General features: G+C 56.3%; 9 protein-coding genes across 9 annotated transcripts; 6 read left to right on the top strand and 3 right to left on the bottom strand.

Moving 5' to 3' along the window:
* Positions 1-1,393: 1,393 nt before the first annotated feature.
* Positions 1,394-2,422, top strand: QBC33DRAFT_449890 (P-loop containing nucleoside triphosphate hydrolase protein; the record flags this gene model as incomplete). Its single annotated transcript, XM_060424538.1, has 1 exon — positions 1,394-2,422. One exon carries the CDS (start codon positions 1,394-1,396, stop codon positions 2,420-2,422), a length of 1,029 nt encoding a protein of 342 aa, XP_060284194.1.
* On the bottom strand, positions 2,387-3,603 carry QBC33DRAFT_535873 (GMF family protein). The gene is made up of 4 exons (XM_060427655.1): positions 3,444-3,603; positions 3,278-3,380; positions 3,040-3,173; positions 2,387-2,867 (listed from the first exon to the last, which is right to left on the bottom strand). Exons 1-4 carry the CDS (start codon positions 3,444-3,446, stop codon positions 2,679-2,681), a joined length of 429 nt encoding a protein of 142 aa, XP_060284193.1. The 5' UTR covers positions 3,447-3,603; the 3' UTR covers positions 2,387-2,678.
* A 118-nt stretch (positions 3,604-3,721) lies between these two features.
* QBC33DRAFT_535866 (MoaB/Mog domain-containing protein) lies at positions 3,722-5,781 on the top strand. Its single transcript, XM_060427654.1, has 8 exons — positions 3,722-4,038; positions 4,122-4,130; positions 4,187-4,231; positions 4,303-4,397; positions 4,476-4,493; positions 4,548-4,840; positions 4,905-5,124; positions 5,196-5,781. Exons 1-8 carry the CDS (start codon positions 3,832-3,834, stop codon positions 5,296-5,298), a joined length of 990 nt encoding a protein of 329 aa, XP_060284192.1. The 5' UTR covers positions 3,722-3,831; the 3' UTR covers positions 5,299-5,781.
* A 1,520-nt stretch (positions 5,782-7,301) lies between these two features.
* QBC33DRAFT_577655 (ras small monomeric GTPase) lies at positions 7,302-8,139 on the top strand (the record flags this gene model as incomplete). Its single annotated transcript, XM_060430996.1, has 4 exons — positions 7,302-7,313; positions 7,391-7,505; positions 7,569-7,844; positions 7,901-8,139. 4 exons carry the CDS (start codon positions 7,302-7,304, stop codon positions 8,137-8,139), a joined length of 642 nt encoding a protein of 213 aa, XP_060284191.1.
* Positions 8,140-10,658: 2,519 nt separating this feature from the next.
* Positions 10,659-11,569, top strand: QBC33DRAFT_535856 (uncharacterized protein). The gene has a single exon (XM_060427653.1). The coding sequence runs from the start codon at positions 10,722-10,724 to the stop codon at positions 11,331-11,333; it is 612 nt and encodes a 203-aa protein (XP_060284190.1). The 5' UTR covers positions 10,659-10,721; the 3' UTR covers positions 11,334-11,569.
* QBC33DRAFT_39483 (uncharacterized protein) lies at positions 11,550-15,242 on the bottom strand. The gene is made up of 7 exons (XM_060424113.1): positions 14,974-15,242; positions 14,549-14,914; positions 14,489-14,500; positions 14,401-14,425; positions 14,071-14,342; positions 13,965-14,010; positions 11,550-13,912 (listed from the first exon to the last, which is right to left on the bottom strand). Exons 2-7 carry the CDS (start codon positions 14,809-14,811, stop codon positions 12,011-12,013), a joined length of 2,520 nt encoding a protein of 839 aa, XP_060284189.1. The 5' UTR covers positions 14,812-14,914; positions 14,974-15,242; the 3' UTR covers positions 11,550-12,010.
* Positions 15,243-16,901: 1,659 nt separating this feature from the next.
* QBC33DRAFT_584655 (uncharacterized protein) lies at positions 16,902-20,087 on the top strand. The gene is made up of 4 exons (XM_060431410.1): positions 16,902-17,169; positions 17,223-17,318; positions 17,372-19,021; positions 19,118-20,087. The coding sequence occupies exons 1-4, from the start codon at positions 17,046-17,048 to the stop codon at positions 19,597-19,599; spliced, it is 2,352 nt and encodes a 783-aa protein (XP_060284188.1). The 5' UTR covers positions 16,902-17,045; the 3' UTR covers positions 19,600-20,087.
* QBC33DRAFT_39339 (alpha/beta-hydrolase) lies at positions 20,088-22,309 on the bottom strand. Its single transcript, XM_060424112.1, has 2 exons — positions 21,764-22,309; positions 20,088-21,684 (listed from the first exon to the last, which is right to left on the bottom strand). The coding sequence occupies exons 1-2, from the start codon at positions 22,034-22,036 to the stop codon at positions 20,332-20,334; spliced, it is 1,626 nt and encodes a 541-aa protein (XP_060284187.1). The 5' UTR covers positions 22,037-22,309; the 3' UTR covers positions 20,088-20,331.
* A 274-nt stretch (positions 22,310-22,583) lies between these two features.
* On the top strand, positions 22,584-25,526 carry QBC33DRAFT_577652 (sporulation-specific protein spo7; the record flags this gene model as incomplete). Its single annotated transcript, XM_060430995.1, has 3 exons — positions 22,584-23,776; positions 24,611-25,019; positions 25,068-25,526. 3 exons carry the CDS (start codon positions 22,584-22,586, stop codon positions 25,524-25,526), a joined length of 2,061 nt encoding a protein of 686 aa, XP_060284186.1.
* Between the last annotated feature and the right edge of the window lie 935 nt (positions 25,527-26,461).

The following is a 26,461-nucleotide window of genomic DNA, read 5'->3' as shown; positions in this document are numbered from 1 at the left end:
GCTTGAGGACGTGTTGGGCTTGCGCCCTCGATTCGACAAGACGGGTGTTGGGCTCGGTGGGCGGGATGCTAGCTGCAAGAAGATAATGCAGAGGTGCAGGAGGCAGCATGGGATTGTGGGGAAACGATCGAAGCAAGCGCGTTGCGTGGTTCCAATAATTCCAAGAGGTCCCGATGCTTTCCAATGGCAGGAGCAACCCCGTCTTGCGTTTGTGCTGGTCGCGCTAACCACCCGCAGTAAACGCTTCCCTAGCCGGTCCAACGCACGGTGTCAGGTGAGACGCAGGGTCCACGCATTCTGCCGTCAATCGCCGCATCTTAGAGGCTGCCCTGTTCTGTTCCAGAGACTCGTCGCGAATGAAGTCTTTTGCATAACCTCCGCTTCATTTGGGAATTGACGACACGGATTGCCCCGTCATACCGTTGAGTGCAACAGGAGGCTGCATAGGAGTGCATAAGTACCCAACGTATCCCCCCACAATCGCAGCCCATCCCCATCCCGTCTCCCATCGAAGCCCGACAACTCTGGGGAGTCCTCGCGACCCCAGATAGGGGCAGGGAGGGCAGGGAGGGCAGGAAGGGACGGCTAGCCAATCAACATCCGAGCGCATTCCATTATCATCAGTTTCACTAGCATTGAGGACGCGGTTGGGCCGGGACGCTGAGGTTCGCAAGACAAGGGGGCTGGAAAGCTCTGGATGAGAGCGACGACATCTGCATCCCAGGACAGCCTTGATATTGCTCCAGCACGAAGAAGGAACTCCAATCGTCTCGTCTGTTGATTTCGGGGAGCTCGGGGAGTTCGTCTCCAGCTCTGCCAGTTCTATCAGAGTCTGTCTGAGAGGTAGGTAAGCTGCTCTACATTTTGCCTCACTTACATAGGTCTGCTCCTATTTCGGGACAAAGCATCAACCCCCAGCAGTCACGATACCCTCCTCTCAAACGCTCTCCTATCTGCATCGTACCAGACTACCACCTAACTGAGCAGTTATGCCTTTCTGCCGCGATCCTGGCCTAAAGCGTAGAAGCAGAGACGACAGTGTGATAATGACTTACTTGCGAGTACTGGGACTCCATCGACACTTGCCACTCCTTTGCTGAGTCACATCCAGTGCTCCTGCTACACCACTGACTACGGCAGCTCTGTTCTAATTTTCGGTACCTAGAAATTCAGAGTTGCCACCAACGGCGAATTCGAAATTTGCGGGTCTTGATTTCTAATCCTCAGCTCCATATCTTATCACTGCACCCTACGTATTCCCCAATCCCTCTGTAAACCCCGCGCCTCAATCAACCTGCCGCCCACATCGCGAACTTTTTGGGTGAATCCGCATATTAATCGTCGACACCCGGCACTTCGCGCACGCGCACGCGCACGCGCAACACGGCATACGATGGCACCGTCCCTCGAGGCCGCCGAGCCCGTCGAAGACGTGATCGCGCACCCTCTCAAGCAAAAGCCGAAGCTCGTCGCCCCCGAGCCGGAGCACTGCCCCGGCCCTGAGTCGGAACAGGCGGGCCAGGCCGACTCGTGCGCCGGATGTCCCAACCGGGAGATATGCGCGTCGGCGCCCAAGGGCCCGGACCCGGACGTGAAGGTCATCTCGGCGCGGCTGGCCGGCGTGAGGCACAAGATCCTGGTGCTGAGCGGCAAGGGCGGCGTCGGCAAGAGCACGCTCACCAGCATGCTGGCGCACGCGTTCGCCGCTAACCCGGACAGCACGGTCGGCGTCATGGACACGGACATATGCGGGCCCAGCATCCCCAAGATGCTGGGCGTCGAGTCGGAGACCATCCACGTCAGCAACACGGGCTTGTCGCCCGTCTGGGCCTCGGACAACCTGTGCGTTATGAGCATACAGTTCATGCTGCCGGGTAAGGACGACGCCATCATCTGGCGCGGCCCCAAGAAGAACGGCCTGATAAAGCAGTTCCTCAAGGACGTCGAGTGGGGCGACCTCGATTTCCTGCTGGTCGATACCCCGCCGGGCACCAGCGACGAGCACCTGAGCGTGAACTCGTTCCTCAAGGAGAGCCACATCGATGGCGCCGTCATGGTCACGACCCCGCAAGAGGTGGCGCTGCTCGACGTGCGCAAGGAGATAGACTTCTGCAGGAAGGCCGGGATCAGGATCCTCGGCCTGGTGGAGAACCTGAGCGGCTTCGTGTGTCCAAAATGCACCCACGAGAGCCAGATATTCGAGGCGACAACGGGGGGCGGGAGGGGCCTGGCCGAGGAGATGGGCATCCCGTTTCTGGGCGCGGTGCCGCTGGATCCTCGCATAGGGATGGCTTGCGACTATGGGGAGAGCTTCTTCGACTCGTTCCCAGACAGTCCTGCTTGCAAGGCGCTGAAGAACGTGGTGAGGGAGCTATCTGGCCAGATCGGCCTGGACGCAAAAGACGTCCTGCCAGAGCAATAGACGCATTGGGGGATATCTCGGGATCTATACCCCATTTGTAAATATAATTCACGAGTAATGATTTCACGGACACTCAGCGGTGAAGCTGAGTTGTAGATATAACCTAGGTAAACGTGAAACTAGATACCATGCCCAGGTCATATCTCATCCGGCGGCAACCCCCATCCATCCCCAACCCTCGGTAACGACCGCGCGAAAAACAAAACTGCCTTCCACCTTCCAACCTACCGCATAGCGAGGAAAGGAAAGTCCGTAACTACTCGGCGCCCAACTTGCTCGGTATCTCCTCCAGATCGTCCGCGGACTCGACATCGATAACCCTGCCCACCTCGCTCGTGTTCCGCATCAGCTCCTTGGCGCCGGCGTACAGCATCCGCATCTCATTGTTGCACGTGATGGGCAGGTAGTAGAGAAGGACGTATGGTACCGACAGTCGGCCGGACGGCTGCAGATATGCCGGGAAGGGGGGAACAAACGCCCCCGACCCTCGTATTAGCGCAGTCCCCAGGTCTTTTTATAGGATTTCCTCCCTCCTCCGACATGAATAATAGGGGGTGTGGTTACCCCTCCCCCCATAATGTATGTCAGGTCAGGTTGGGATATCGCGTGTGTCTCACAAGTGTCAGTGGGTAGCTCAGCAGCACGAAGCGCGGCGAGTGGTCCGGGAGGTCGTCTGCGATCTCCTCGAGCGTCTTGTACACCGTCTTATCGTCGTCTTGCCGGATCTCGTGCGTGGTCTTATCGATCAGGTCTGCGGCCGCGCCAGGGGGTTAGTCACAGCTACACAGGTACCTATCGTCTGCGAGGAGCGCGGCGGGGTAAAAGCAGTTGGTTCCAAGGGAAAGACGCACATACAAATAACGGCCTGGGGGTCGTTGGACCTGGAAGTCCCCAGGCGGAACTTGCGCAGGTGGTCTTTGGTCTCCTGGGAGAAGGCGTAGAGCCTTGCCTCGGAGCTCTAGATAGCTGTCAGCCTTCTAAAGCCTCGATCCACGGCTGATGGTCGGATTCGGTCGGATACCATTGTCGTCGTTTCAAGATGTTCAACGTCGTCGTGTCCGAATATAATAGAATTCTCCTTGGTAAAAGACTAGACGAGAGACAAGAGACGACGGAAACCTAGGTCGTGTTTTATGATAGTCAGCCTGATCGAAGGCCTCTTGCTTTGGGAGTTTGAGACGCACTTGACGGCGTAGATGACCCAATGACACCACCCCCACCTTAGCGGGGCTCCAAGGGTGAGGTTTGGGGCTCCATTCTTCCAATGGGTGCCTCAAAATCGGTTGGTTCCCGGCATATTGAACTGGTACCGCATACCTTACCTAGGTAGCTTCCAGTCGCACTCTGCCCATTCCCCAAGTCTCGAGGGTTGTCAATTGGAAGAAGCCCCTGGCTCTACCCTCGGCTTTATGTTCTCTCGCGTAGCGCTCCTAGCACGTCATCTGTCAAGACCGGCACTCTGCTCATCCCGTATACCAGCGTCAGCCTCGGCATTGCGGCAGGGAGGCGGTGCGAATTCAATCATGGCTTCCGGTATCTCCGCAGATCAGCGTGACTCGAGGACCATTAACACGGCAGCATGTCTCATCATCGGCGATGAGGTGCTCGGAGGAAAGGCAGGTTGCACATCGGAAACTGGGGCGCACGAGTTGAGGAGGCTAGCTGACAAAAAGACGGGGAACTTATATTCGGGTTGCAGACAGTAGATGTAAGGATGCTGTGCTAGGTATACTCTCCGGTGTGTCGTTTTCTGATCTCGTACAGACGAATTCGGCTTATATGGCCAAGTGGTGCTTCTCGCTAGGTATTGTGAGTTGTTGACGACGCCCCTGAATTTACTCGGGGGAGCACCGGCCAACTCATCATGCTCTACCTCATAGCAACTGAAGCGGGTCGAGGTCATATCAGACGACGAGAATGAGATCATCGAAGCCGTACGCCGGATGAGCGACCGCTACGACTTTGTTGTCACTAGGTATGACATGCTCCGCCCTTGCCCTGTTGGTGGCTCTTTGCGATGGCGGCATAGGTACTGACGAGGACAAACCTGAAGCGGAGGCATTGGCCCCACGTAAGAAATTGCGATACGGCTGACTCTCCTCGCTCTCTGCTGATGGGATTTGAGGCACGATGATATCACCTATGCGTCTATCGCCAAGGCGTTTGGACTCCCGCTTGTCCTCAATCAGGAGGCTTTTGAGCGGATGAAGAGATTGTCCAAGCCTCACCCGTCCCAGCCCAACTTCAATTGGGACGAGGAATCACCCGCGAGGACTGCTCGGCTTCGGATGGTCCAATTGCCCACCGATAGCGCCAGGGACCCCAAGACCCAGTTTCTCTTTCCACGGGAGGAGCTATGGGTTCCTGTGGCCGTCGTCAATGGGAATGTCCACATCCTCCCGGGCATTCCGAGCCTCTGTACGAGACCCTCACCGTTGACCTGGCGAAATGCGACGATTCTGACACAGCTGCGATGCGACAGTTGAGGCACTCATTGATGCTGTGAAGCCATCCATCATCCACCGGCTGATAGACCCCGACGGCAAAGGTATTGCCAGGGTGCTGATCTCGACGCCGTTGCCCGAGAGCGCAGTCGCCGAATATTTGACTCAGCTAGCAGCCGCAGTCGAGCCGAAGGGTGTCAAGGTCGGGAGTTACCCTCGATGGGGGAAGAAAAGTAACACGGTGACTCTGGTCGGACGGTATGTGACTCCATTCGCTCGTCATAATCCATAACCCTCATGGCTAGATACTTATCTGACCCCCTTTGCAGAGACCACGCCTTCTTGGAAAGTATCATTCCAGAGGTAGAGAAGAATGTCCAGGGCCGCCGCGTTATTGTCGAAGGCGAAGATGACGACCTCCCAGATCACTGAAATAGAAGTCGCTTTGGGGGCGAGCAGAGTAGCAGCCAACAGGTAGTAGCAAGCAAGTAGTAACTAGATTCCGGCGCTGAACTTCTGAACGTGGGTGGTTATCATTTCTGACTGACTGGAGCTTTGAGAAGTCGCAAATTACTTTTGTTTCTCCCGAAACGAGCCAATCTCTCAACCATTCATCCCATGGTTCTGCAAGCGATTCGGGCTTTTGGCTTGATGACCCAGGCGGGGCGGCCACAAATGTGACGCCAATCCCTGTATTTGCTAATGAGTCTGTGGAGTGTGGATCTCTCGTTGTTCTGGAAAGATTGATGGCGTCTTGTTCCCCATTCCTTGCTACTCCATCCCTACCAGTTACCTACCTAGATACGGATCTGTACATACTTACCTATGTAATTAGTAGGTAGCTGAATCCACACTACATAGGCTGGTAGGATAACTGCTAATAGGCGGCAAATCCCGTTTATTGAGGATAATTAGCAACTTCGTGAGAGAACGTTCGTTTTGTAACTGTGCGTGCGTCAGGCAACTTTTAACTAGCGGTGTCCATGTCTTTGTCTGTGCAACGCCCCTCTCACACAGACGGGCGCCGGCACATCAGACATGAATCCGGAGGTGGCTGAGTCAATCAATGCCTTCTGTGTTTTGGTAACTCCGTGGATGGCTCGAGCCTTATTATGGTGCAGGTTTAAATTCCACAACGTCGAAGGTCAAGAGAGGATACAACGATACTTACACACGTCATGGCGCAGTGGAAGTCAACGCGCATGGCTACAAGTGGAACCTACAGTTGGAACTTGAAGCAGGGTGCGAGTGGGAATTGATAAAGGAAACCCATGATTGCCGCCTCTAGGGCCAAGCCTAGGCTAGGTAGGCATCCATCGAGGCTTCGATTCAATAGCCTTATCGCCTGTCGCAGGGATTTATGTATCACCAAATTCGTTGGTGGTCCAGGATACGAGCAAGGAAGCGCTGCCATACCCATGCCCTACTCAAGCCCAACTCAGACGGGCTGCTTTCAATGATGGCCGAGAGTGCTTTCTTTGTGCGACAAGATAGGTCGGGCAGTCGGCTCATACATCGATCGCTGTTGCCCAGCAATCAAAGAGCTGGAGAACGGCACTGGGGGTGAGAACCCCAAAATCAACTCCCGGCAGCCGAATATGATGTCGTCAACATCAATGATATCATTAAATAGATCGGATCGTGACTACATGTGCTACCCGCTCAGAAGGCGGCAAGTTTAAATTCCTCTTCAGAGTCTTCACCCAGGCGAGAAAATGATTCGCAGGGATTGGCCTAACAGTCCTGTTCCAAAATGGGAAGGGGGGTATCCTGATGCGGGAGTCCTATGCAGTCCAGCTTGCAGGGGTCCATTTCCACTGCCAGGCATTGCTGGTTCAGGATTTGTTGATGTGGTGCTAGGGACCTCAATGAGAACGGGATCTTAATGTGCCTGTGCATGTATTTCTGCAGAGCTTGAGTCCAATCAGAAAACGGTGTCGAAGGTTGGACCCACCTTCTCTCCCACCCCCCGTCGGTGCACCGTGCACGAACCCTCCCTCGTTGGTCTATTCCTCTGATTGCTCGGCAACTTTGCTCAGGGAGTTCGTTCACTCACACCCTCTCTGGTCTGCAGCTCTTCCCCAAACCACCACAAGCACACACCTTTTCGTCAATCCATCACTTGCGACTTCCCCTCTGATTCCGTCTGCCTCTGCGATCAACAGTTCGTGGTCATCGCCATTCCAGGACAGCATCATTTATTGCCCTTTTGTCCGCCACTCACCGCCTCCGACCTTGCTCTGACCAGCACCCACCCCCCCGTCGACGTCAGTAGGATCCCATTCCTCGGCAAGAACCGCCCAATTTCAACTGCCAAGCCGTTCCATATCTCCTGTCAAACCAACCCGTATCCTCTCCATCTGTGACGTGAGCTCGACAACTACGCGCCTCGGTTCGATAATCAAATACCACTATTCCCCGACGGAGTCGCTGCGATGGCCTCCAAGGTTCGTAACCTCTCCCTCGACAGTGTACTCTACTTTGAAATTGCCGGCCCGCAACTAATTCCCTGGCTTGATCACAGTTCCTGAGAGAGTATAAACTAGTTGTGGTCGGTGGTGGTGGCGTCGGAAAGTCTTGCCTTACCATCCAACTTATCCAGAGCCATTTCGTCGACGAATATGATCCAACAATTGAGGGTTCGTATCGCTCCTATTTCCCACAGCCATGCGTGAGAGACTGGCGCTGATGGCTTGACCCAGATTCCTACCGCAAGCAGTGTGTCATTGACGATGAGGTCGCCCTGCTCGACGTGTTGGATACTGCCGGCCAGGAGGAGTACTCTGCCATGCGCGAGCAGTACATGCGAACGGGTGAAGGATTCCTCCTAGTCTACTCGATCACATCACGGCAGAGCTTCGAGGAAATCACCACTTTCCAGCAGCAGATCCTGCGAGTTAAGGACAAGGACTACTTCCCAATGGTCGTCGTCGGAAACAAGTGCGATTTGGAGGGCGAGCGCGAGGTTACGAGACAAGGTACTACTCATTTCAAAGCCCAGGAGGTCTACTCAAATGCTTACATGGGATAACAGAGGGTGAGGCACTTGCGAAATCTTTTGGCTGCAAGTTCATTGAAACCTCGGCGAAGTCGCGGATCAATGTTGACAAGGCATTCTACGATATCGTCCGGGAAATCAGGAGGTACAACCGTGAGATGCAGGGTTACTCGACCGGCAGCGGGACTTCGAACAATGGCGGCCCGACCAACAAGATGGAAGTGAGCGACAACGATGCCGACGCTGGCTGCTGCTCGAAGTGCGTGATTATGTGAAGGAACGATATCCAGCGAGTACATCGAAGCTGGCGATTAGCTTCTAGGTTGGAAGGAGTGAGTGGAGCGGATGGAGCGGAGGAGCGGAGAGGAGAGACTCGAGATACCAAAAATCGAAAACGCGCGCGCTGAAGGACGTTTTGCCGGATGTTGGGACATTTGGGGGAAATGCATATACGCATTGGCTCGGACCTTGAATTCTCTCTGTCCGGACGCCTATCGAATCGAGCACGATGGCAGCTATCGCCATGGTCGGGAAAATGACCTTCGGGCTCCTATTAGGTATGACAACCCTGATGGAAGCTTGTCAAGTGTTGAGGGATCCGGACGGCAGGAGTGCATGCTCTGGTTCCATGATACCAGTTTCTCTATCCGTCTTTCTGTTTTTTTTCTCTCCTTTTTTTTCAAACTAAAACGTCGGTCATCCTATATCGGTGTTCTCCGACCTGTAATTTCTTTGATATTATGTTTTGCGGCCGTGGTTCTCAGTCAAAACAAGCTCCCTTTTGTCACGAAGACTTGGTCAGCCTTCCTCCAGGCAGCTGTCTCATGCATGTGATCGATAGCCACTACTCACTGGTCTAGAGACTCGCCAGAATTACTTACTCGATGTCGGCAATCCGTTTTCAGAATGTCGTCTTTAACTCGAGCCCTATCCGGCCTTTATCCATATTTTGTCGGGAACAGTTGACAAAGCCCCCTTTGTATCCCCTCGCCCTCGACAACGTTCTCGGACATCTAAGGAAGAGCCAAGTTCGACAACCAACGGCCATGGCCTGTCTGCTTCAGGTATTATTAGCGCTTCAGAACATGATATCTACGAGGGTCGGGGCCCTCCTAGACCAATATACCGCTTTTAACACACTCTTCTCTTAAAATCGTGATTAGAAGGTCCGAGACTGTGAGATCGAGATCTATTCTCAACCGACGACACTACAGTACTCGCTTGGCGACTAAGGGTTTCCGAGTCTACAACGCCGAAGCATCGCAGGGCAAGCTCCTCGACCAACACCCCATCTGTCCAAATGTCCATGTCTCGGGGTTATCAACCGCTGCCGTGTTGCAACAACTGCAGGGCGAACCATCGCAGGTGCGACTTCGACGTGGATCGGTTAATCGGCTGCACAAAATGCAAAGAATTTAACATACCCTGCCAGGCCGGGGATCAGGCTCTCCCTGTACGACCTGACCATATCCCGCCCGTCTTGAGAGGTAGTGGTTTACTCCGAGGGCCACGTCTTGAATGCGACTATTGCCAAGTGGATCCCTCCAGGCGAATCGTCTGTGATGTTGACGGCGACCACAAGGTCGGATGTGTCAGGTGCGAGGTGAAGAACCCCCGTGTTCTCTGCACGCTCAACGGAGAGGTGCTTGCGCAGCGACCGCGCAGGGGGGACCCTCGCATGACCTTGATCAGGCACAACTGCGATTCATGCCAGAAAAGGTCGCTAAAGACGTGCTCGTGGCTGACCCATTCGGACTCGAGGTTGGCCGCGTGCGAAAACTGCATCGCGCGAGGGATCAACTGTTTGCGGGACAGACAGGCTCCGGACGTGCACCTTATACCCGGGCCGGGTGGACTTCAGCTTCCTCCGATCCTGCCGTTCGACCCTCAACCTCCTCAGATACTGCAATTCCACGGCTACCCTCAACCCCCTCAGAACCTACAGTTCTACCCTCCACCGCCTCAGAACTTGCAGATGGGCCCTCAACCCCCTCAGAACCTGCAGGCCGACCCTCAACTCCCCCCAATCCATCCTCAATTTCAAAGCATGGCGGGTGCCGATGTAGAAATGGCAGACGCGGATGACCTGGCTGCTCTCCTCGGGGACTATTCCCCCCCTCTCCCTTATAATGACGCGGATTTTGACCTCAGCGTGCACCCAGACCCTGCCCAAAACCTGGACCAGGTGGAAATACATCCCCCGCCAGCCCAGGCTCCGCTTACCGGTGCCGAGCTGGCCAGGAAGGTCCTCGAGTACATGCAGCGCCGCGCCCAGGACCTGAAACCGCACCGCTACATCAACCCGCAGGCCCTCGAGATCGGCGGCGTCAAGGACGACCCCCGCCTGGGGCACGACCCCTTCGCGCCTCCGCCGCGGCCCGACGACGAGGCCCTGCGCCACCAGTTCCCGCCGGACCTCGACTGGCTGGGCACCCGCTTCGCGTACTTCAAGATCCGCGGCAAGATCGCCGCGCCCGAGGGGGTCCCGGAGCAGCCACTCTCCCCCGGCGGCCACGACCGGCTGTGGAAGGGGAACGAGCAGCAGCAGCAGCAGGCCGCCAACCCGGGCGAGGCCGCCGCCCCACCCCAACCCCAGCCCGAGATCCCGCCGCACCACGGCGCGTACCCGGGCAACCTCCCCGCGCTGGCCAGCCTTCCGACGCGGGGCGGGGAGGCGGGCGGGCATCGGGCCGACCTGGTGGGTCGGGCGTGCGAGGAGCACCTGGCGAGGCCCGGGCCGGAGTGGACGACGTGCGGGCAGGCGGTCGAGGCGCCCGTGACGCACTGCCCGGACCGGAACCACGCGGCCGCCAGCCCCGCGGTCGTGTGCGCGGACTGCAACGACAGGAGCAAGTCGATGGTGCTGTCGGCGGACGCGGAGCAGCTGCGCGAGGCCGAGGTCCTGGCCGCGAGGGCGTACACGTGCTGCGTCTGCCTGGCGGCCGGGGCGGCGGAGAGGGTGAGCTTCGCGCTGTGCGGGCATGGCGTATGGGGGTACGAGGAGGAGGCAGGGGAGCTGTCGGCCGCGGTGCCGGATGGGGAGGGCGTGGTCCGCGGGGGGTTCATGGGTAGCCCGACGCCGGTGTGGGGGTGCGGGTGCGCAAAATTGCTGTCGACTATGTGCCAGGCGCATCGGCTTATGCACGCTGAGCTGTGGCTGACGCAGGTGAGGTTGATGAATGAGTGGATCGTTGGGAAGTATGGGCGCAAGGTGTGTCCGCTTTGCCACGTCAAGGGCAGGCCTGCTGTTAATGAGTTCAACTTTGAGGGCCAGCTGGGCGGGGAGGGTGTTGATAAGCTGGCGTGGGCGTGCGTGTCGTGCCAGGAGTTTGTCGTCGTGCCGAGGAATCTCGGGAAGGGGCTGCTGCCTGGCATCGAGACTATGGTCATCGACGTCAACAGCTATTATAGGAGGTCGTCTGAGATCTACACGTCTGGGACTCGGGAGGGTTGGGTCCCGCAGATGTGAACTTGTCTTTGTGTGTATAAATAGTCAGGGGGGATCGCAGCTGGGTTTGGTTTGATTTGGCATTGCCTTGCTTTGAGAGGGCGTTAACGGTTCCGTATCGCACGTTCAAGTGGTTTGAATCAAGTTTGAAGTACACGTCTGCTATATTATCCATGGTGTATGGGTTAGTAACTGGCACGGCATGTATCCTTGCCACAGTCCCTAGGGATAAGTAATCCTATCCCGAGTTGTCACCTGGGAGGGAGCACAAATGCTCAACCCAAATCTTATTTATCTATCGATAGATTATCCCCCTTATCTTTTTCCCCTGCGCAAGCCCGCAAGAGATAAATGAAATGAGTGACATTGTTGTTTCCGCAAGCCAGTCGGACCGTCGTCCAAGGAGCGAAAAAGGGGGTATCACATCATCAACCAAAAATGACCAAGCCTAAGAAGCGTCCTGCCGACAATGCTGCCCAGCCACGAGTATCAGGAACTGCGCCTAGCCATCCGTTTTTAGTACCTTCGATCCGAACATTAATAAGAACAAAACAATAGTGGTTTCTATGAAAAACAAATAAACACGCTGTCATCAAGGAGCGGAAGAATATGAACGCTCGGTCTATATAGCAACAGCCGGCAGATGCCGAGTACCCCCATTAGACATGGCGGGAATCAAAAGGCCCGGGGCAAACAGTCTAGATAAATAGAAGGGTAGCAAGGAAGGAAAATAATAGCGGTACGAGGCTCGTCTGGGTTGATCTGAAACCGGCGTTTACCGTGACTGCTGAGGTCGTGGAAGCCGACTCGGTTGGGCTTGTTGGAGCCGGACCACCGGCTGTGGAGGCGGTTGCTGCAATGGCGCTGGACGCAAAAGAGTCGCTAGCTTCAGGGGGCGGAAGGGCACTGGTCGGGAGTGAGGGGGCAGAGCTGGCGGTTAGGGCATCGGCTTGCGAGCTTGCCGTGATCGGACTCGGGCTCGTGTCCGTGTTGGCTTGCGCCTGCGAGCTAGTCTCGACATTGGGAGGCGCACTCGCCTCGGACTCTGGGCCCGAGGTGGTGACCTGGGGTTGGGCATCCAGGGCATCGCAGAATTTGAGAAACTGCGAGAACTTTGGTTCCAGGTACGCCTTGGTCGTGAGCTTCGTCTGGGCGCTATTCTTGAGGATGCAATCCTGGCAGGCGTCGTAGTATTGCTTGAACGGGGAGCCTGCTGCGCACAATGCCGGCGTCTTCCCAACAGCTTGAGCCTCGAGATAGCAGTTGTTGCAAGTGTCATAGCACACGGCGGGAATTATCGAGTCATCTCGTTTAAACAGGGAGTTGGGATGATCTGGGCCACCCTCCCGTATGCTCCTCTTCGGTTTCGACTTCGCTGAAGGGGGCGAGGTAGACTCGGTGCTGGCGGGTGGGAAGCGGGTAATTGTCGACTGCGAAGCCCAATTTCCAGTGACGACTGAAGTCAAAGAACCGCCGACCTTCTCAACGATCACCTCAGCCTCAAAGATATCGTAACTCAGGCCAAACGCGGGTGGCGCTAGGTTGAAATACCCGTCCGTTGGAGGATAGTAGCTCGTCTTGTTCTCCGGCCACTGCACGATTGGGAAGGCGGGGGAGGGGATACAATCCGACGGACTGCATGCAAAATCATCTGCTGGAGAATCGGCCCAGATATTACAGCTATCCGGCTTCTTGGGGCTACAGACGAAGCCGGGCTTGCAACCCCATGTGAGGTCCGATGATGCGTTGAAAGCCGCAGGGGCCGATCCTGCGGTATTTTGAGGCGCTGCGCAGGTTGTAACCGAACCAAGGATTGTCGTCTCGACAGTAATCGTCTCAGGGGGTGTCGGCGGCTGGGTCACCGTTACAGGCGCCCCAGTGATGGTTATTGTCACGGCCGATGTGGTTCCAGGCAAGACCGTCGTGACTGTTGTGCCAGACTGGATAATAGTCGTCGTGGTTGGGGGGATAGTACTGGTCACTGTGACCAAAGACGTCGTCCCGGGGAGTGTCGTCACGGACCCGGGCAGGACTGTTGTTACTGTCACTGGCGACGGGGTAATTGTAGTCAAGCTGCCGCTAATCGTGGTTGTTATAGGCGGCTGAGTTACGGTGAGAATATTTGTCGTGATATCCGTCTCGGTCTCGGTGACCGTCGTTGGAACGGGGACTGAGGTTATGATTGTCGAAATCACCGTGGTCGGAACGGTGGTAAAAATGGTATGATCACTGACTACGGTCACGGGGTAGCTTGTGTTAACAGTGACCGTTGCGAACAGAGTTGTCGGTTCGAAGACGGTCGTGCTGGTCGTCCCGAGGAGTGTTGAGGTGGTAGTCTCAGTTGTTGTATCAGTGGCCGTATTCGTTACTGTAGTCGGCGACACTTCCACATCTATTTCTGTTGAGACGATTGTTGATGTCGTCACCGTTGTCTGGACCGTTGTAGTCCATATTGTTTCAGTGGTGATGACGCACTCGGGATTCGTCCGGAGGCGGCGGCGGCGGATGATACCATAGCCATCGGTTGGGTATGGCTCAGGGGTCTCGGTCGGTTCGTTTGTGAAGTGACACTGGCTCACGGTAATTATTTGCGGGTAAGACTTCGGTTTGTTAGCTCAGAGAACGACAGACTCGGCTTTCTAGTAGGCTCACCGTTGTGATGTATTCTGTTTCCGTCGTTTCCACGTAATCCGTAGTTCTGTCACAACACCAAGTTAGACACATCTAACCTTTCGGGTGTTGACAGATTGACACGTACACTTCCAGATCCGTTGAAACAGAAATTGACGTTGTTGTCGTCGTGGCAGTGACTGTTTCTGTCTCTGTGACCTGTACGGTGCCAGTTTGGTTAGCTGCATAGCTTGGAGTCTCTAGCTCGAAGGGGGTCTGATGATTCCAAGTGCTCATAAGGATGGCCACCTTAGCCCAGCACATCCCCAACCCTGAAAGGGGACCGCATATGGCAGTGGAATCACACAAAGTCTGCTCATCTCTGGTTGCCGTACAACATACCGTTTGATTGACCGTGACCTATTTACTTTCGTTAGCATGAAGGAAGCTGACAGACAGGGAGTAGAAGGGTACAAACCGGATATGGGACCGACTGGGTTTCTCTGCACGCGTGTTAGATCATTAGTTCTAAAGGGGGGTTGCTCCTCTCCTCTCGGTGGTCATACGTTACGGTAACACTGGCAACAGTTAGCACTATAGCTCTGAGAGGAGAACTCCAAACATACCGATATCGTCCTTCGCATGGGCAGTGCTTCCCACATATCTCCACTGTCACAGGTGGCCAGCCACAGTAGCCATCCCCTCCACCCCTTTGCAGGCCTGCCCCGGTGACCTGGGCGCTGACCGGGTATTCAGTCTCAATAACGACGGGAGGTGCTGAGTCGGTCGCGGTGGGGGAGCTGTTATTGAAATATGGGACCGTCTGCGCAGAAACGATCGACTGTAAAGAGAAAGCTGTAAGAGCGAACAGAAGCTTCGGAGCCGTCATTGCATGTCAAGCCCATGGGCCAATATGTCCGACAGTAGAAGCTAGTCAACCTGGTGACGTCGATTACTCTTCGTTACGACTGCCTGTAAACGAGCGATGGGCCCTGAAGGAGGGAGAGATGAGAAACAGAAGGCCATGGTCGAAATGGGGTAATGGCATTACCTATCAATCATTTATTTGCAGGCCTTGCGAGAGGGCAGAGGCTGAGTTTACGTCGGTAAGCGCCTTGGACAAATAAGGACTCGATACCTCAACCCCGATGGCCCGCAGTGGGCCGTGCTACTTAAAGAGGTGGTCAGGGTCGACCAGGTCGACCAGGTCGACCTAGGCAGACGAGTTAAACGAGCTACCGAGGAGGTTGGAAAAAAACAAAGAGCTGGGAAGTGCCGAGGAACATCCCGTCACCCACAGACTCCACGAGTGCGTGTTATGTTTGCCCTTCTTCTTCACCTTCTCCAGCCTCGTTAGCGAGCGATAGTGCGACACAGGGTGACTACCTGCCAGTCCTGTCCTATTACCCCGAGATCATACAGCTTTCCATCAGGCTTGAAGTCATGATCCCCACGCCGACCTAACTCATGCAACCATGACAAGGCGTGCTGGGCGATGTGACGGCCGCACTTGTTGGTGGGGAATGCATGCCACCCAGATGTGCAGGACCGGAATGGTCAGCCCAGTAACGCTGTGCGACCCTTGCAGCCTGGCAGGTCTTGAGCTGCCTACGGACCTGGATCTGTCGGCCGGTCAGGCATCGGAGAATCCACAAATGGCTGAAACCCAGCAGGACACAACGTGTTGGTATTTTTATTACTGCAGTAGTAGGCTAGGGCTGTGTGGCACTGCATGCAATTGGTTGACAGAGGGGAAAGCTCAACTCAGGCGAGGGCATGGCGAGGGCACTCCTGAACGGCGCTGAGCCGTTTTGGTTCCCATCATTCGAAGGGAAGATGCCCTCCGAGCCGCACTGGCCATGGGGAGCGACCTCTCAGCTCGGAGGCTATGTCCACCATCCATCCATCCATCCATCCCGGAGACTGGCACAATTGAAGAAGGGCCGGAGGATGTCCCTCGAAGTGGGATGCTGTGCGGGCTGAAATGGCATCCTGAGGTGGGGTTCTTCGAGATCGAGGGCGGTGGGATGGCTGGGCTGGTGGGGCGGAGCAGGGTGCAGGGGCACATCGTATGCTGGCGCTAGATGATTGGGTAGCCATCTTGAGACTAACTGGATTTGGTTTAGATTAGAAAGCCTACTTGCACGTCGCCTGATCGTTGCAACCGTCCCCCTCGTGGGTACAACAAAGGATCGAAGTAAGCAGCAGGGGATCTGCAAACATGGCAACTTCCTTCGACTTTGCTCTCTGCGTATACGCAGTATGTCTGTCGGATGACGAAGTGGCGCTATGTTGGGCAACAGAGCCAATGTCGGAGGATTCCTTCGGCCCTCGTATCTCTCTGTCGTTGGTGTTAGCTAGCATTCTTCGAATGGTTGACAAACCTTGATTTGGTGCACCACCAACACGACTTTGTACAGTACATACATACATACCCATGAACGAGGCTGAGAGTCCGACCTCTTGCCTCTATGATTCCGTATTTCCCCACGTCAGCTCAGGTTAAACCCCCATTCACATGCAGCCAATCATCCCCGCCCGTGACAGCATCGACCCTCCAGTGCTCTCTGGAGCAAGGATCTCTCCTGCCACCTCTGTCAAGCCGCCATGCTTGGCTGCCTTCCAGAGCCGTGCCAGCTTACACTCCTTGCAGAAGTTGCAGGGTTTCCTTTCCAGCAAGCGCTGTTTGTTTGCGCCGGGTTCGTGAGAAAATATTCAATATTTGCATACCCTGGAACCCCAGGTCAAGTCCATCGTTGTTCTCTTTGTCAGGGCACGCCATTCCGTTGCGTTTCCGGGGTGCTGGGCCCGCCGAGTCTGGTTTCCTTTGCTAACGGCCCCTCCATCCGGACAAAGCTGTTTGCCTGCCAGTCTCTTCCAATTTCGTTCTTGCTCCAAACCTCGGAGGTTCTCGGCCGCTTGGGCGTGTTTTACTTTATCTTTCCAATGTCCATAGCTGCTTAGCTGGTTGGTTCGGCCAAAGTGCGTACCGGTGACTGGTGCCAATCTCCCTCTGTCTGGGATGACCGCATCGTAAACTGCCGGTCCTTGTAAAGCGGCCCAAGCAAGTTCATTCCACCGCTTCTCTGCCGCCTTGATCTTCCCGTTACAATTTCACACGCTATGTTGGAGGCGAGGATAGCTACTATTTTGGCGGTGTTGGCCTACGCCCTCGTTGCCGACGCACAGGCAACATGGCAAGCCAACCAGGTCAACACCACTATGTGCTATTGGGAACAGCTGCGAGGTGAGATCTCAACTCCTCAGGCGTGGAAATTCAGGGGCTGACGTTCGTTTTAGCGGCGGTCGTTCGAGACACTGTATATCTCGACGGCGGGTATCTCTGGTGGCTCCCAGGTCTGTCGGATGGCTCGTACGGATCCATCACCTCTGACTGTAAGTAGCTTGCCCAAGCGTCGAAGTCCAGAGTCACTTACATCAGGCTGCAGACAATCCCCTGGGCATAGTCTACACGCTCAACTTTAGTGTCCCATTCAACTTCACCCAGAACATAACCGCCATCCTTGGGACAATGTCCAAAGCCCCAAATGGGGGAGCGGCGAACAACCTTGCGCCGAACTACTTTGATGGCGCCATGCTGGCTAACGACGGGGAATGGTTCCTCTATGGTGGTATGCTGAGACAGACGGCCGCATTCTCGCCGCCGCACTTGGACGATGTCACTTCCTATCAAGCATATCAGTACGGTGTGCAGAAGGATGGCTTTCATCCCGGGTTTGTGGGCGACCGCTTACCCTCTGGGATGACTCGGTATCTTGCATACGGAGGAGCAGCGAGTGCACCTTCGGAGAATAAGGCTTGGTACTTCTCCGGGATGCACTCCCCAAGCTGGGGCGAGATTTATACTCCCAGTCTCAACGAATCCCAGACGGCGATCAACGTGTCCAGCACTCTCATAACCTTGGACATGGCTATCCAGCAGAAGGAGAGCTGGCACAACGAGACCTTGCCGCCGACCGTTCATGGACGCGCGAATCCAGAGCTCGTCTGGGTCCCAGTTGGCTCACAAGGCATTCTCGTTGCATTGGGCGGCGTCGTCTATCCCGAGTTCGTCTCGAGCGCCCACCAGTCCAGCAATGAGGCCGCGAGCGAGAAGGAGAGTCCCAGCTTCATGTCGGCCATTGACATCTATGATGTTGCATCGGATACCTGGTATCAGCAGCCTACTAGCGACGGCCCGGGAGCGCTTACGCGTGGATGTGCTGTCGTTGCGACAGCCCAGGATTCCTCCAGTTTCAATATATATTACTACGGTGGCTACGACGGGTTGCATGTGACCGAGGACTTCAATGACGATGTCTGGATCCTCTCACTTCCCTCCTTCACTTGGACGAAGGTGGCAGCAGGCAAGGCTGGTCACGGTCGGGCCGGGCACAAGTGTTTCGTGCCCTATCCAGACCAGATGATGATCATTGGAGGCTCCGCAGCCTTGAAAGCTCCGACGTGCGTCCAGGATGGCATCATTCAAATGTTCAATCTCACATCCGGAGAGTGGATGACTGGCTACGACCCAGCCAAATGGAGCAAATATGGTGTCCCGGAGGTTGTATATCAGAAGATTGGCGGAAGCGCAACTGGAGGAGCCAAGAAGTCGGCTCCTTCGCCGGCGGGTTGGGCATCGCCACAGCTGTCCAAGGTATTCGACACCCCCTATCCGGCGGCGAAGATTACAACGTATTATCCCTACGCTCCAGCGAGTTCCAACAACGCGACAAACCCAGAGTATCAGCCCATCAAGTCGGGATCGAGCATCCCCTCATACCTTCCTCCGCTACTGGGAACGATATTGGGCGTCATGTTTCTCGCGCTCGTCGGTCTCGCCATCTTGATTTGGCGAAGACGAAGGCTCTTCAAACTCCGCGGCACAAGCGAAAGCGGCACGGAGGATAGCCGAGGAAACCGGATCATATCTTGGATACGGGGTCAGCCCATGGAGGCCAAGGCTCCCACTGTGACCACAGAGGACGGGCCGGTGAGCCCAGACACGGAGAGTCCTTCCGACGCTCAGTTATCTCCCTCACAGGCGACACAGGTGACTCACCACGAGATGGCAGACACACATATCGCAGAGCTCATGGGTATGCATCACGATTCCTCTCTTGGTCGCATCCTTTCCCCTAAATACTCCGTCCCTCCCCTCCCTAAGAACGAACCACTAACCCCTTCCCAAACAGACACCTCACCCCGCGCCGAGCTCCAAGACACGGGCCTAACCCCCGTCGAGATTATAAACAAGCACTCCCACTTCGCCCCACGCAGCACCCTCCTCCACTCCTCCTCCCCAGACAACCCCCACCATCACCCCAGCAGCAGCAGCATCTCCGCGACAGACCGCTCCAGCACCTTCTCGGGCGCCGGGCCCTCGCCGTCCTCGATCCGGCCCGACTCACCGCCCCTCGGCCCCGGACTGCCGGCCCCGCCCTCGCGCCACGCCGTCGCGTCCGGCGTCTCGGAGCTCAGCGAGCGCGATCGCGCGCACCTCAGGCAGGTCAGCGACGCGACGGTCAGCTCGGCGGGCGGCGGGTCGCCGGCGGGTAGCGGCGGCGGCGGCGGCGGAGCCGGGACGGGCGCCGGTCGTGCGGCGGGGTCGGGGGTTCCGCCGAGGAGGAGTATATTCTTTGAGAATGAGGAGGACCTTGGAGGGAGGGAGGGGTGATTTGCGAGGCTTGTGTGTAGGGGCGGGGGGGCGTGTTGTAGATGCCCCTGTGAGGATGGGGAAAGGGAGAAAGGGGCACGTTGTTGTATCTCGAGTATTTATATCGGCGGTCTTGGAGTTTCTGGGCAGTAGTTCTGGGGGATGTGGGGGCCGTGCTGATGAGAAGGGAGGGGATTGAGTAGTTGTCGGCATATAATACGGGCGGCGGCGTTCGGGGTTGATACGTTATGGGCTGGGTTCCCATGGACACACAGGGGTAATCAAGGAGACTGGCTCGGACGGTCTTATTTGGTAACTGAAGTAATTGTCTAGTTCTCGAGCAGCATGGGCAATCATAAAATATCGCCGGATGGCGAATCTACTCGCTACCTGTTGATGCATAGAGACACGTGAATAAAAGAGAATAGAGTAAGTGGAAAGGGGGCAATGGGACGACGAGTTAATGAGTTCCTGTAGTGGCCAACATAGGCTCAACTATGTGACGCCCCTGCTCAGAGACCCTCTCTAGATATACAATTCCAAACAACATTTCAGTCGAGTACTGCCTACTCGCCAAAAAATGTGAGTCTATGCAAGACCCAAACCGAAGATTGCTTGGACCGCCTCGATAGACATCAACACAAAATAAAACAACACCCCCAACTCCAAGCTGATGCCCCTAAATATTCTCCCTCTTCTAAGGAGCGCCCCCCTTTTACGATCGTCCTCTCTAACATGCCCCCCGCCACCTAATTACTGCAAAGCCCTCAGCTTCGCCCCGTGAGCCTGCGTCTCCCGCATCTCACTCGCGACGACCTCGTTGAACTCGTCCGGGTTGTCGATGTAGAGGTGGTGGCCGGCCTTGCGGATGATGACGACCTTTGCGCTGCCGTTCTCGCTGCGCTTCTCCTCGTCGGTGCCGTGCAGCAGCGCCTTGACGATGCGCTGCTTCAGCTTCTCCTCGGCCGCGTACCCGCCCGCCACGTCCATCCAGTCCTTGTCGCCGTACATCATGACCACGGGTATGCCCGTCTCCCGGACGGCCGGCGCGCCGGCGGCGGTGGGTGCGATCATCTGCCGCCCGACGTCCTGGATCCGGTTGATGACGGGGCTGCGGGCGTAGGCGCCGGGGGCCAGGATGTAGGGCAGCGAGTACTCGCCGCTGCCCTTCTGCCGGAAGAGGCTGTAGGCGTAGGTGTGGAGGGCCTGCGCTTCGTCGGCCGGGAGGTGGTTGAAGCGCCGGGAGGACCAGCCCGAGACGAACCTCGGGCCGAGAGGGCCCGTCAGGCGGACAAAGCTGAATGGCGAGACGTTGGCGTCCCAGAGCCACACGAGCCAGCCCGGTAGCGGCTTCTTCCGGGGGCCGGCGTTGTTCGTCCCGTTGCTTGCGGCCGCGGCTTTCTTGTTCCTGGCGCCTGGGAAGTTGTTGTTGTCGCCATTGGTTTCCGGGTTGACAATGCTCTCCTGCCCCTGAGTGAACTCGTTCTCCATGGTCGACTCTCCCGGCTCCGGCATGGCAGCATTGACCGCGTATGGGTCCTCCGGAATGCCGACCGGAGACGCGAGAATGAGCTTGTTCAGGTGACCCGGGTACTTGAGCGCGTACGACACGGCAAGGTAGCCGCCTAGGGAGTGCCCGAGGAGCGTGAACTTCTCGATCTTGCGAATCTTCCGCCATTCTTCGAGGGCGTCTATGAAAAAGTTCTCGGCCTCGGTAATCTTCGCCTGCGGATCCTTGGCACGGATCTTGAAGTCTGGCCGTTTCGAGTTTCCCATACCCAGCATGTCCAGCGCGTACAGCTTCCAGCCAGGAATCCGGCTCAGGGGCTCGAAATTCTTGTAGAAGAACCCGAGGCCGGCGCCGTAGCCGTGCAACATGACGAGGGTGTCGTCAACCTGCTCGCCGACTCGCTCTACCGAGAACTCGTTCAGGCCCCGGTTCTTCCCGGACAACTCCACCATCGTAGACCGCCATTCCCGGGTTCCGAAGGGATCGTTCTTGGTGACGCTGCCGGTCTGCGCGGAGCCGTCGGCGGCAGCTTCTTTGAGAATAGGGACGAAGGAGAGGACGCTGCGCTCAGCGGCCGTGGGGGTTATGCTCGTCCACTGAATAGAGAGGGAGGAAGGCGGTCAGCAATTGGTGCTTGTCTCGGGCGGGCCTTGGGGGGTGGCATGTAGAACTAACCCATTGGTATGCGGCGTCCTTGTATCCCAGAGGGAAGTATGCGGATACTCCGCGCGATCGCGGCTTCTCGTCAGCCTGGGCCTGCTGCTTTGCTCGCTGGGATGCAAGCATGGGCTGCTGGGTGCGGCCATTGATGGTGCTGTCAGTCGACATCTTCAAGGATGCGTGGGTGTGGTGCGTGTTAGTCGTGTGCAAGTCAGATCTCCCAAAGGCGGATGCCAGCGTCAATCTTGACGGCAAGACAAACGGGCTCAGGGAGCAGGTCTTGATCATTACTGTCCACAGGTGTGGGAGATGTGTCTTGCTTTATGTGTGTGATTCCATCCATTCAGCTAGCGTCCCGGCCGTGTTTGAATGCTCGGATTTTGCATCCCTCCGTGCCGACCGGCCAGGGTCTGGGTCTGGGCTTTGGCGTTTCCGAGCGCCGCTGCGGGTCTCCATCCAAATCCAGTGCAAAAGCCGCAAGTCGGGTTCCCCGAGTCTTCCCTCCCAGGCACAAATTCGATGACGTTTCATCACTAGGTGTGCCTTTATACTACGTACGCCCTTAGTCATTCCACCAAGTTAGCCAGAAAAAAAAAGAGAGTCGTCATCATCTGGCGACGCGGCGCGGGAAAGACTAGCGGAGATTCTGCTAACTCCGGGAGGCAAGATCGTGCCAAAGAAACCAAGCAAAATAATCACCTCCATCCTGGCATTCGCATACAGGGTTTCGTTCGCAGCGCTTATGCGGCTCTCCGTCTAGATCTAGGATCCCGCGGGACCCGCCCATCCATCCATCTATCGATCCATCCATTCCCATCCCCCTCCCAGCAAAACCATGGCCGACCCCCTCGACTCGATCGTGAAGGGCGCCCCGGCGGCCGTGCCTGGCCACGAGATCCCCAAGGCGGTTGCCGGCACCAGCCCGATCGCCTCGTCCGCGGGCAAGGCCGGCGACCCGCTCATCCATACGCCGAGCTCGCCGTCCATGATCTACCTCAACCTTCTGATCCTCGAGGCCTCGCTGCGCGCCCAGTATCTCGAGCTGCGCGCGCGCCGGCGGCACCACAGCTTCTTCCTGACGCTGCTGTCGCTGTGGACGGTCGGCTTTGGATATGCGCTGTTCTTCGCGCCCCGAGAGGACGGGAGCGGAGTCGGCGGCTCGGTATACTGGGTGGTGGAGACCACGGAAAGAGTCTGCTTCCTGGGAGGAGTCATAACGGCGGTGCTGGTGTGGGCCACCGGCATCTGGGAGCGCGGCGTGCGGTGGCCACGGAAGTGGTTCAGTACATCGAATCGGGGGTTGAGGGGCATCAATTGCAAACTCATCATCATCAAACACTCGTGGTGGGCCGAGACACTGTCCACCGCCGCCTGGTTTCTCACCTACGGGCTCTTCTCCAGAGCGGCCGGTTCTTCTTACCACTACGTCGACCCGTCGGTCCTGCGGGAGGTGGACAAGGAATTGAACCTCACCAGCCATGGCCATCCCAACCTCCCCATGCTTGGCGAGGACGAGGAGAGGGGCGGCCACGAGGAGGACTTGTCTCCAGGGGGTGATTACGTGAAGTTGCTGCTTCTGGCAAAGCCCTTCTCGCCGACGTTCAGAGAGAACTGGGATATCTACAGAACCGAATACTGGATCCGCGAAAACGAGCGGAGGGCACTTATCGGGGCTAGGCTTAAGGAGCGTGAGCGGAAGCTACGAAAGCAGCACGGCGGCTGGTTCTGGTGGCTGCCCTGGCGACGAGTGGTGGTCGACAAAGCTCATCCCGGCCGTGCCGGCGACCTGGAGAAGCTGCAGCATCCCCGACATTCCGCCGTTGTAGGGGAACATCGGCGCACCCGGAGCGGTAGCACTAGGAGGGGAAGCATGTCGGGGATGCCGTCTCGGAGCACGACACCGTCTCTCGAGCCGGAAGAGTCTGGGGTCAGTAGGAAAGCCAGCACGGCATCCAGTGCGTCGGAGAAGAGGCGGAAGAAGGTGCCGTCGATCTCTCGGGCCAACAAGCGGCCAGCCGTAGAGCCTCGGTCTCTGACGCCCGAGACGCCTTCGCCTTTGACCAAGGAGAACAGCTTCAGCAGTGCTGCATCATCGGGCAACTCTGGCTCTGCGTCGGAAGGGGCGCGGGCAACGAAGAGTCCATCGTCGAAGCCAGCAGGAGACTGAGCGGTTGGGGATGTAAGTAGCCAAGTCGGGCCTAGAGGTAACTTAGACTCGCTGTGGTGTTATATCGGTACCTAATAATTCCCTACCTACTATTGCCCAGCATAGGTAACACGGAGGCGGTCCAATTACATAGCTTCGGAGGCATCCATGGAACCTACCTACTTATCTTCAAGGAAAGTCAAGGTGCATGCAAAAAGCTGGAAATTGCAGCAGGTGTCCCTGCAGCTGTGGTGGCCAGCCCTACAGCCTAAACTCCAAATCGAGGTACACATGTTTCTAGGTCTCTAGGGTGACCTAAGTTATCCTGTCCAGTCAAGTGAACCCATTGTCTCCACAGTCACGCCTCGAACAATCCACCGGGACCTCGAACCGTCAAGCTTCCTGGGTGGCTCCGCAATAGTTTATCTCGACCGAGTCACATTGGGACGACATCTACCTAGACATTGTTTTTCATCAAATCTCTCGAAATCTGTTTGCCCCTTCAAGACAATCACTGGCCACTCGCTACCATCGTCTAGCTCCCCACGCAGAAGTCGCAGATAGGCGATAACTATCGACACCGCGATGGATGGCGAAAGGCAATCCGGTCTTGGGCCCCGAGGAGTGACGCGCGCTGCGCCATTCGCTTCGCGGCCTCCCAGTCCTCCACATATCCATATCCCGTCAGTCGCACAGACTGGCAAGATTCAACTCAGCATTGTGCCGACGTTTGAGAACATGGACTCGAGTCAACTTACCCATGAGGACCTCACAATCATAACCCAGGGCAAGACCCAGATGGCCAATGACAGCACTTACATCTGGCGCTACGAGTCACGGCGCCAGGCCCAGCCAGTCTTGGATTTCCTCTATCTTGGACCGTCGAGCATCACCAGGGATCGGGACTTCCTCCAGAAAGAAGGGATCACTATGCTTCTTGCGGCGCGAGACTCGAGACTCGCCGGCGCAAGACTCATGTCTGCTGAAAGGACTGCGCAGGAGTTAGGATTAGCCGTCGATTACATTGATGTCTCCAGCCGGCAAGAGCTGATCCGAGCATTTCCTCTCGCAGTCAAGAAGATCAACGACCATCTGATTCAAAGGTACCGAAGCCAGGCTGTCCAGGTTCCTGAGGTCATTGATCCAGTAAATCCCGGCCTGGAAGGGGGCCAGGTACCCGTTGTACCGGAGAGTCGGATGGTGATCAACAGCGCCAACTTTAGTACTGGGAAAGTGCTGGTCTTCTGCGAGACCGGTAATGACCGCTCTGCCACCGTCGTTGCTGCCTACTTGATGAGCATGTTCAACTCGGATCTCGTGAGGACGTTGCAGTTCATCAACCTTCAACGGTTTTGCGTGAACTTCGATGACGAGACCAAGTTCCTCCTCAGATCATACGAGGATATCATTGCGGCCCAGAGGTCGGTGAATGGGAGCATGGGTCAGACGGGGCCAGCTGCCACAACCAACCACACAGCAAAGAGGAGAATCGCCGAAAGCATGGATGAAGACGAAGATACTCAGGGAACCGAGCAGAGCGGGTTTCAGTTCGACACGGACAGGTACATCGGTCGAGATCCATTCGCGCCGTTTGTGGATGGGGATGTGTCGATCTATGATTATGATGTTTGAGTCACTTGGCGAGGATCTTACAGTTTCCTGTATCGGGGGACGCCTACGTTGACGAAGGAGGCTGTCCGAATGGCCGACCTGGTGAGGCATCCGAACGCCAATCGGAATCGATCACAATGATGGGCTGGGCCACGCAATCTGGATGGCATATTCTATCCTGGGCCTGGCATGGAGAGGATGAGCACTTGAAGGAAATTGTCGTGATATCATGGTGTTAGGGTGTTGGAGAGGACATTATACCCCTTGATTCCTTTTCAGCTTGTTCTGTCTCTTGAAGGGGTTGTCAGGATCAGACAACGGACTGCGCCCATGATGGACGCAAAGTTGCTACAATGTGAGATACACGTCTCAGGAGAAAGGCATCAATGACAATTAATCAGGACGGCTAGAGTCCTTTGTTGAAAGGCCATGTCTAGTATAGAGCTAGGCAGGTAGATAGCTTAAGTTTGGTTCAAAGTTAGCACGAGCCTTGGATTCAGAGCATGCATATCAAGGGACAGCAGCACACTCGGGCCCTCTTCTGTCTGAATGAAGAAAATCTGAAAATTGAACTGAAAATGTCAGTCAATCAGGTACCTACCTACCTCTCTCGCTTGGATAGGGGTGCGAATTCCTTGCCATTTGGCAAATATGAAGACTCTCACTTGCTCCTTCCTCGAACCATCACCCAGTGAGTTCAACAAGTAGGTAGGTACCTTACCTAGGTATCTGACGTCTTGAATCTACCAGACGCGTCCAACCGCTGGTGAATTTATCATATCGACCCCGTAGTCGATTATTTGGCACACCAGGGGCACCTTTGATATCACTTTATGTTTCCACCCACCGTTTCCCTCTGGCCGCACCAAAGCCACCCGGGTCTTCCTCGAGAAACAACTCACCTGTTGATACCTCTCTACTCTCACCCTCCGCGCCTCTGGGCACTCGAATTTCTT

This window comes from Phialemonium atrogriseum (genome assembly GCF_030411735.1).
Source record: "Phialemonium atrogriseum strain 8032-3 unplaced genomic scaffold QBC33scaffold_10, whole genome shotgun sequence".
Taxonomy (NCBI): domain Eukaryota; kingdom Fungi; phylum Ascomycota; class Sordariomycetes; order Cephalothecales; family Cephalothecaceae; genus Phialemonium; species Phialemonium atrogriseum.
This window is presented reverse-complemented; position numbering and strand designations above follow the sequence as displayed.

Coding starts and splice junctions, on each gene's coding strand:
- QBC33DRAFT_535873 (XM_060427655.1), bottom strand. Junction 3,174..3,277: donor CGACCCCCAGGCCGTTATTT/GTATGTGCGTCT, acceptor GCGCGGCCGCAG/ACCTGATCGATAAGACCACG. Junction 2,868..3,039: donor TGAGCTACCCACTGACACTT/GTGAGACACACG, acceptor GCATATCTGCAG/CCGTCCGGCCGACTGTCGGT.
- QBC33DRAFT_535866 (XM_060427654.1), top strand. CDS start 3,832: ATGTTCTCTCGCGTAGCGCTCCTAGCACGTCATCTGTCAAGACCGGCA. Junction 4,841..4,904: donor CCCGGGCATTCCGAGCCTCT/GTACGAGACCCT, acceptor GCGATGCGACAG/TTGAGGCACTCATTGATGCT. Junction 5,125..5,195: donor ACGGTGACTCTGGTCGGACG/GTATGTGACTCC, acceptor CCCCCTTTGCAG/AGACCACGCCTTCTTGGAAA.
- QBC33DRAFT_535856 (XM_060427653.1), top strand. CDS start 10,722: ATGGTGCTGTCGGCGGACGCGGAGCAGCTGCGCGAGGCCGAGGTCCTG.
- QBC33DRAFT_39483 (XM_060424113.1), bottom strand. CDS start 14,811: ATGACGGCTCCGAAGCTTCTGTTCGCTCTTACAGCTTTCTCTTTACAG. Junction 14,011..14,070: donor GTTTCAACGGATCTGGAAGT/GTACGTGTCAAT, acceptor GTGTTGTGACAG/AACTACGGATTACGTGGAAA. Junction 13,913..13,964: donor AAACAGAATACATCACAACG/GTGAGCCTACTA, acceptor AACAAACCGAAG/TCTTACCCGCAAATAATTAC.
- QBC33DRAFT_584655 (XM_060431410.1), top strand. CDS start 17,046: ATGTTGGAGGCGAGGATAGCTACTATTTTGGCGGTGTTGGCCTACGCC. Junction 17,170..17,222: donor CTATTGGGAACAGCTGCGAG/GTGAGATCTCAA, acceptor CGTTCGTTTTAG/CGGCGGTCGTTCGAGACACT. Junction 17,319..17,371: donor CGGATCCATCACCTCTGACT/GTAAGTAGCTTG, acceptor ATCAGGCTGCAG/ACAATCCCCTGGGCATAGTC.
- QBC33DRAFT_39339 (XM_060424112.1), bottom strand. CDS start 22,036: ATGATCAAGACCTGCTCCCTGAGCCCGTTTGTCTTGCCGTCAAGATTG. Junction 21,685..21,763: donor AGGACGCCGCATACCAATGG/GTTAGTTCTACA, acceptor CTCTCTATTCAG/TGGACGAGCATAACCCCCAC.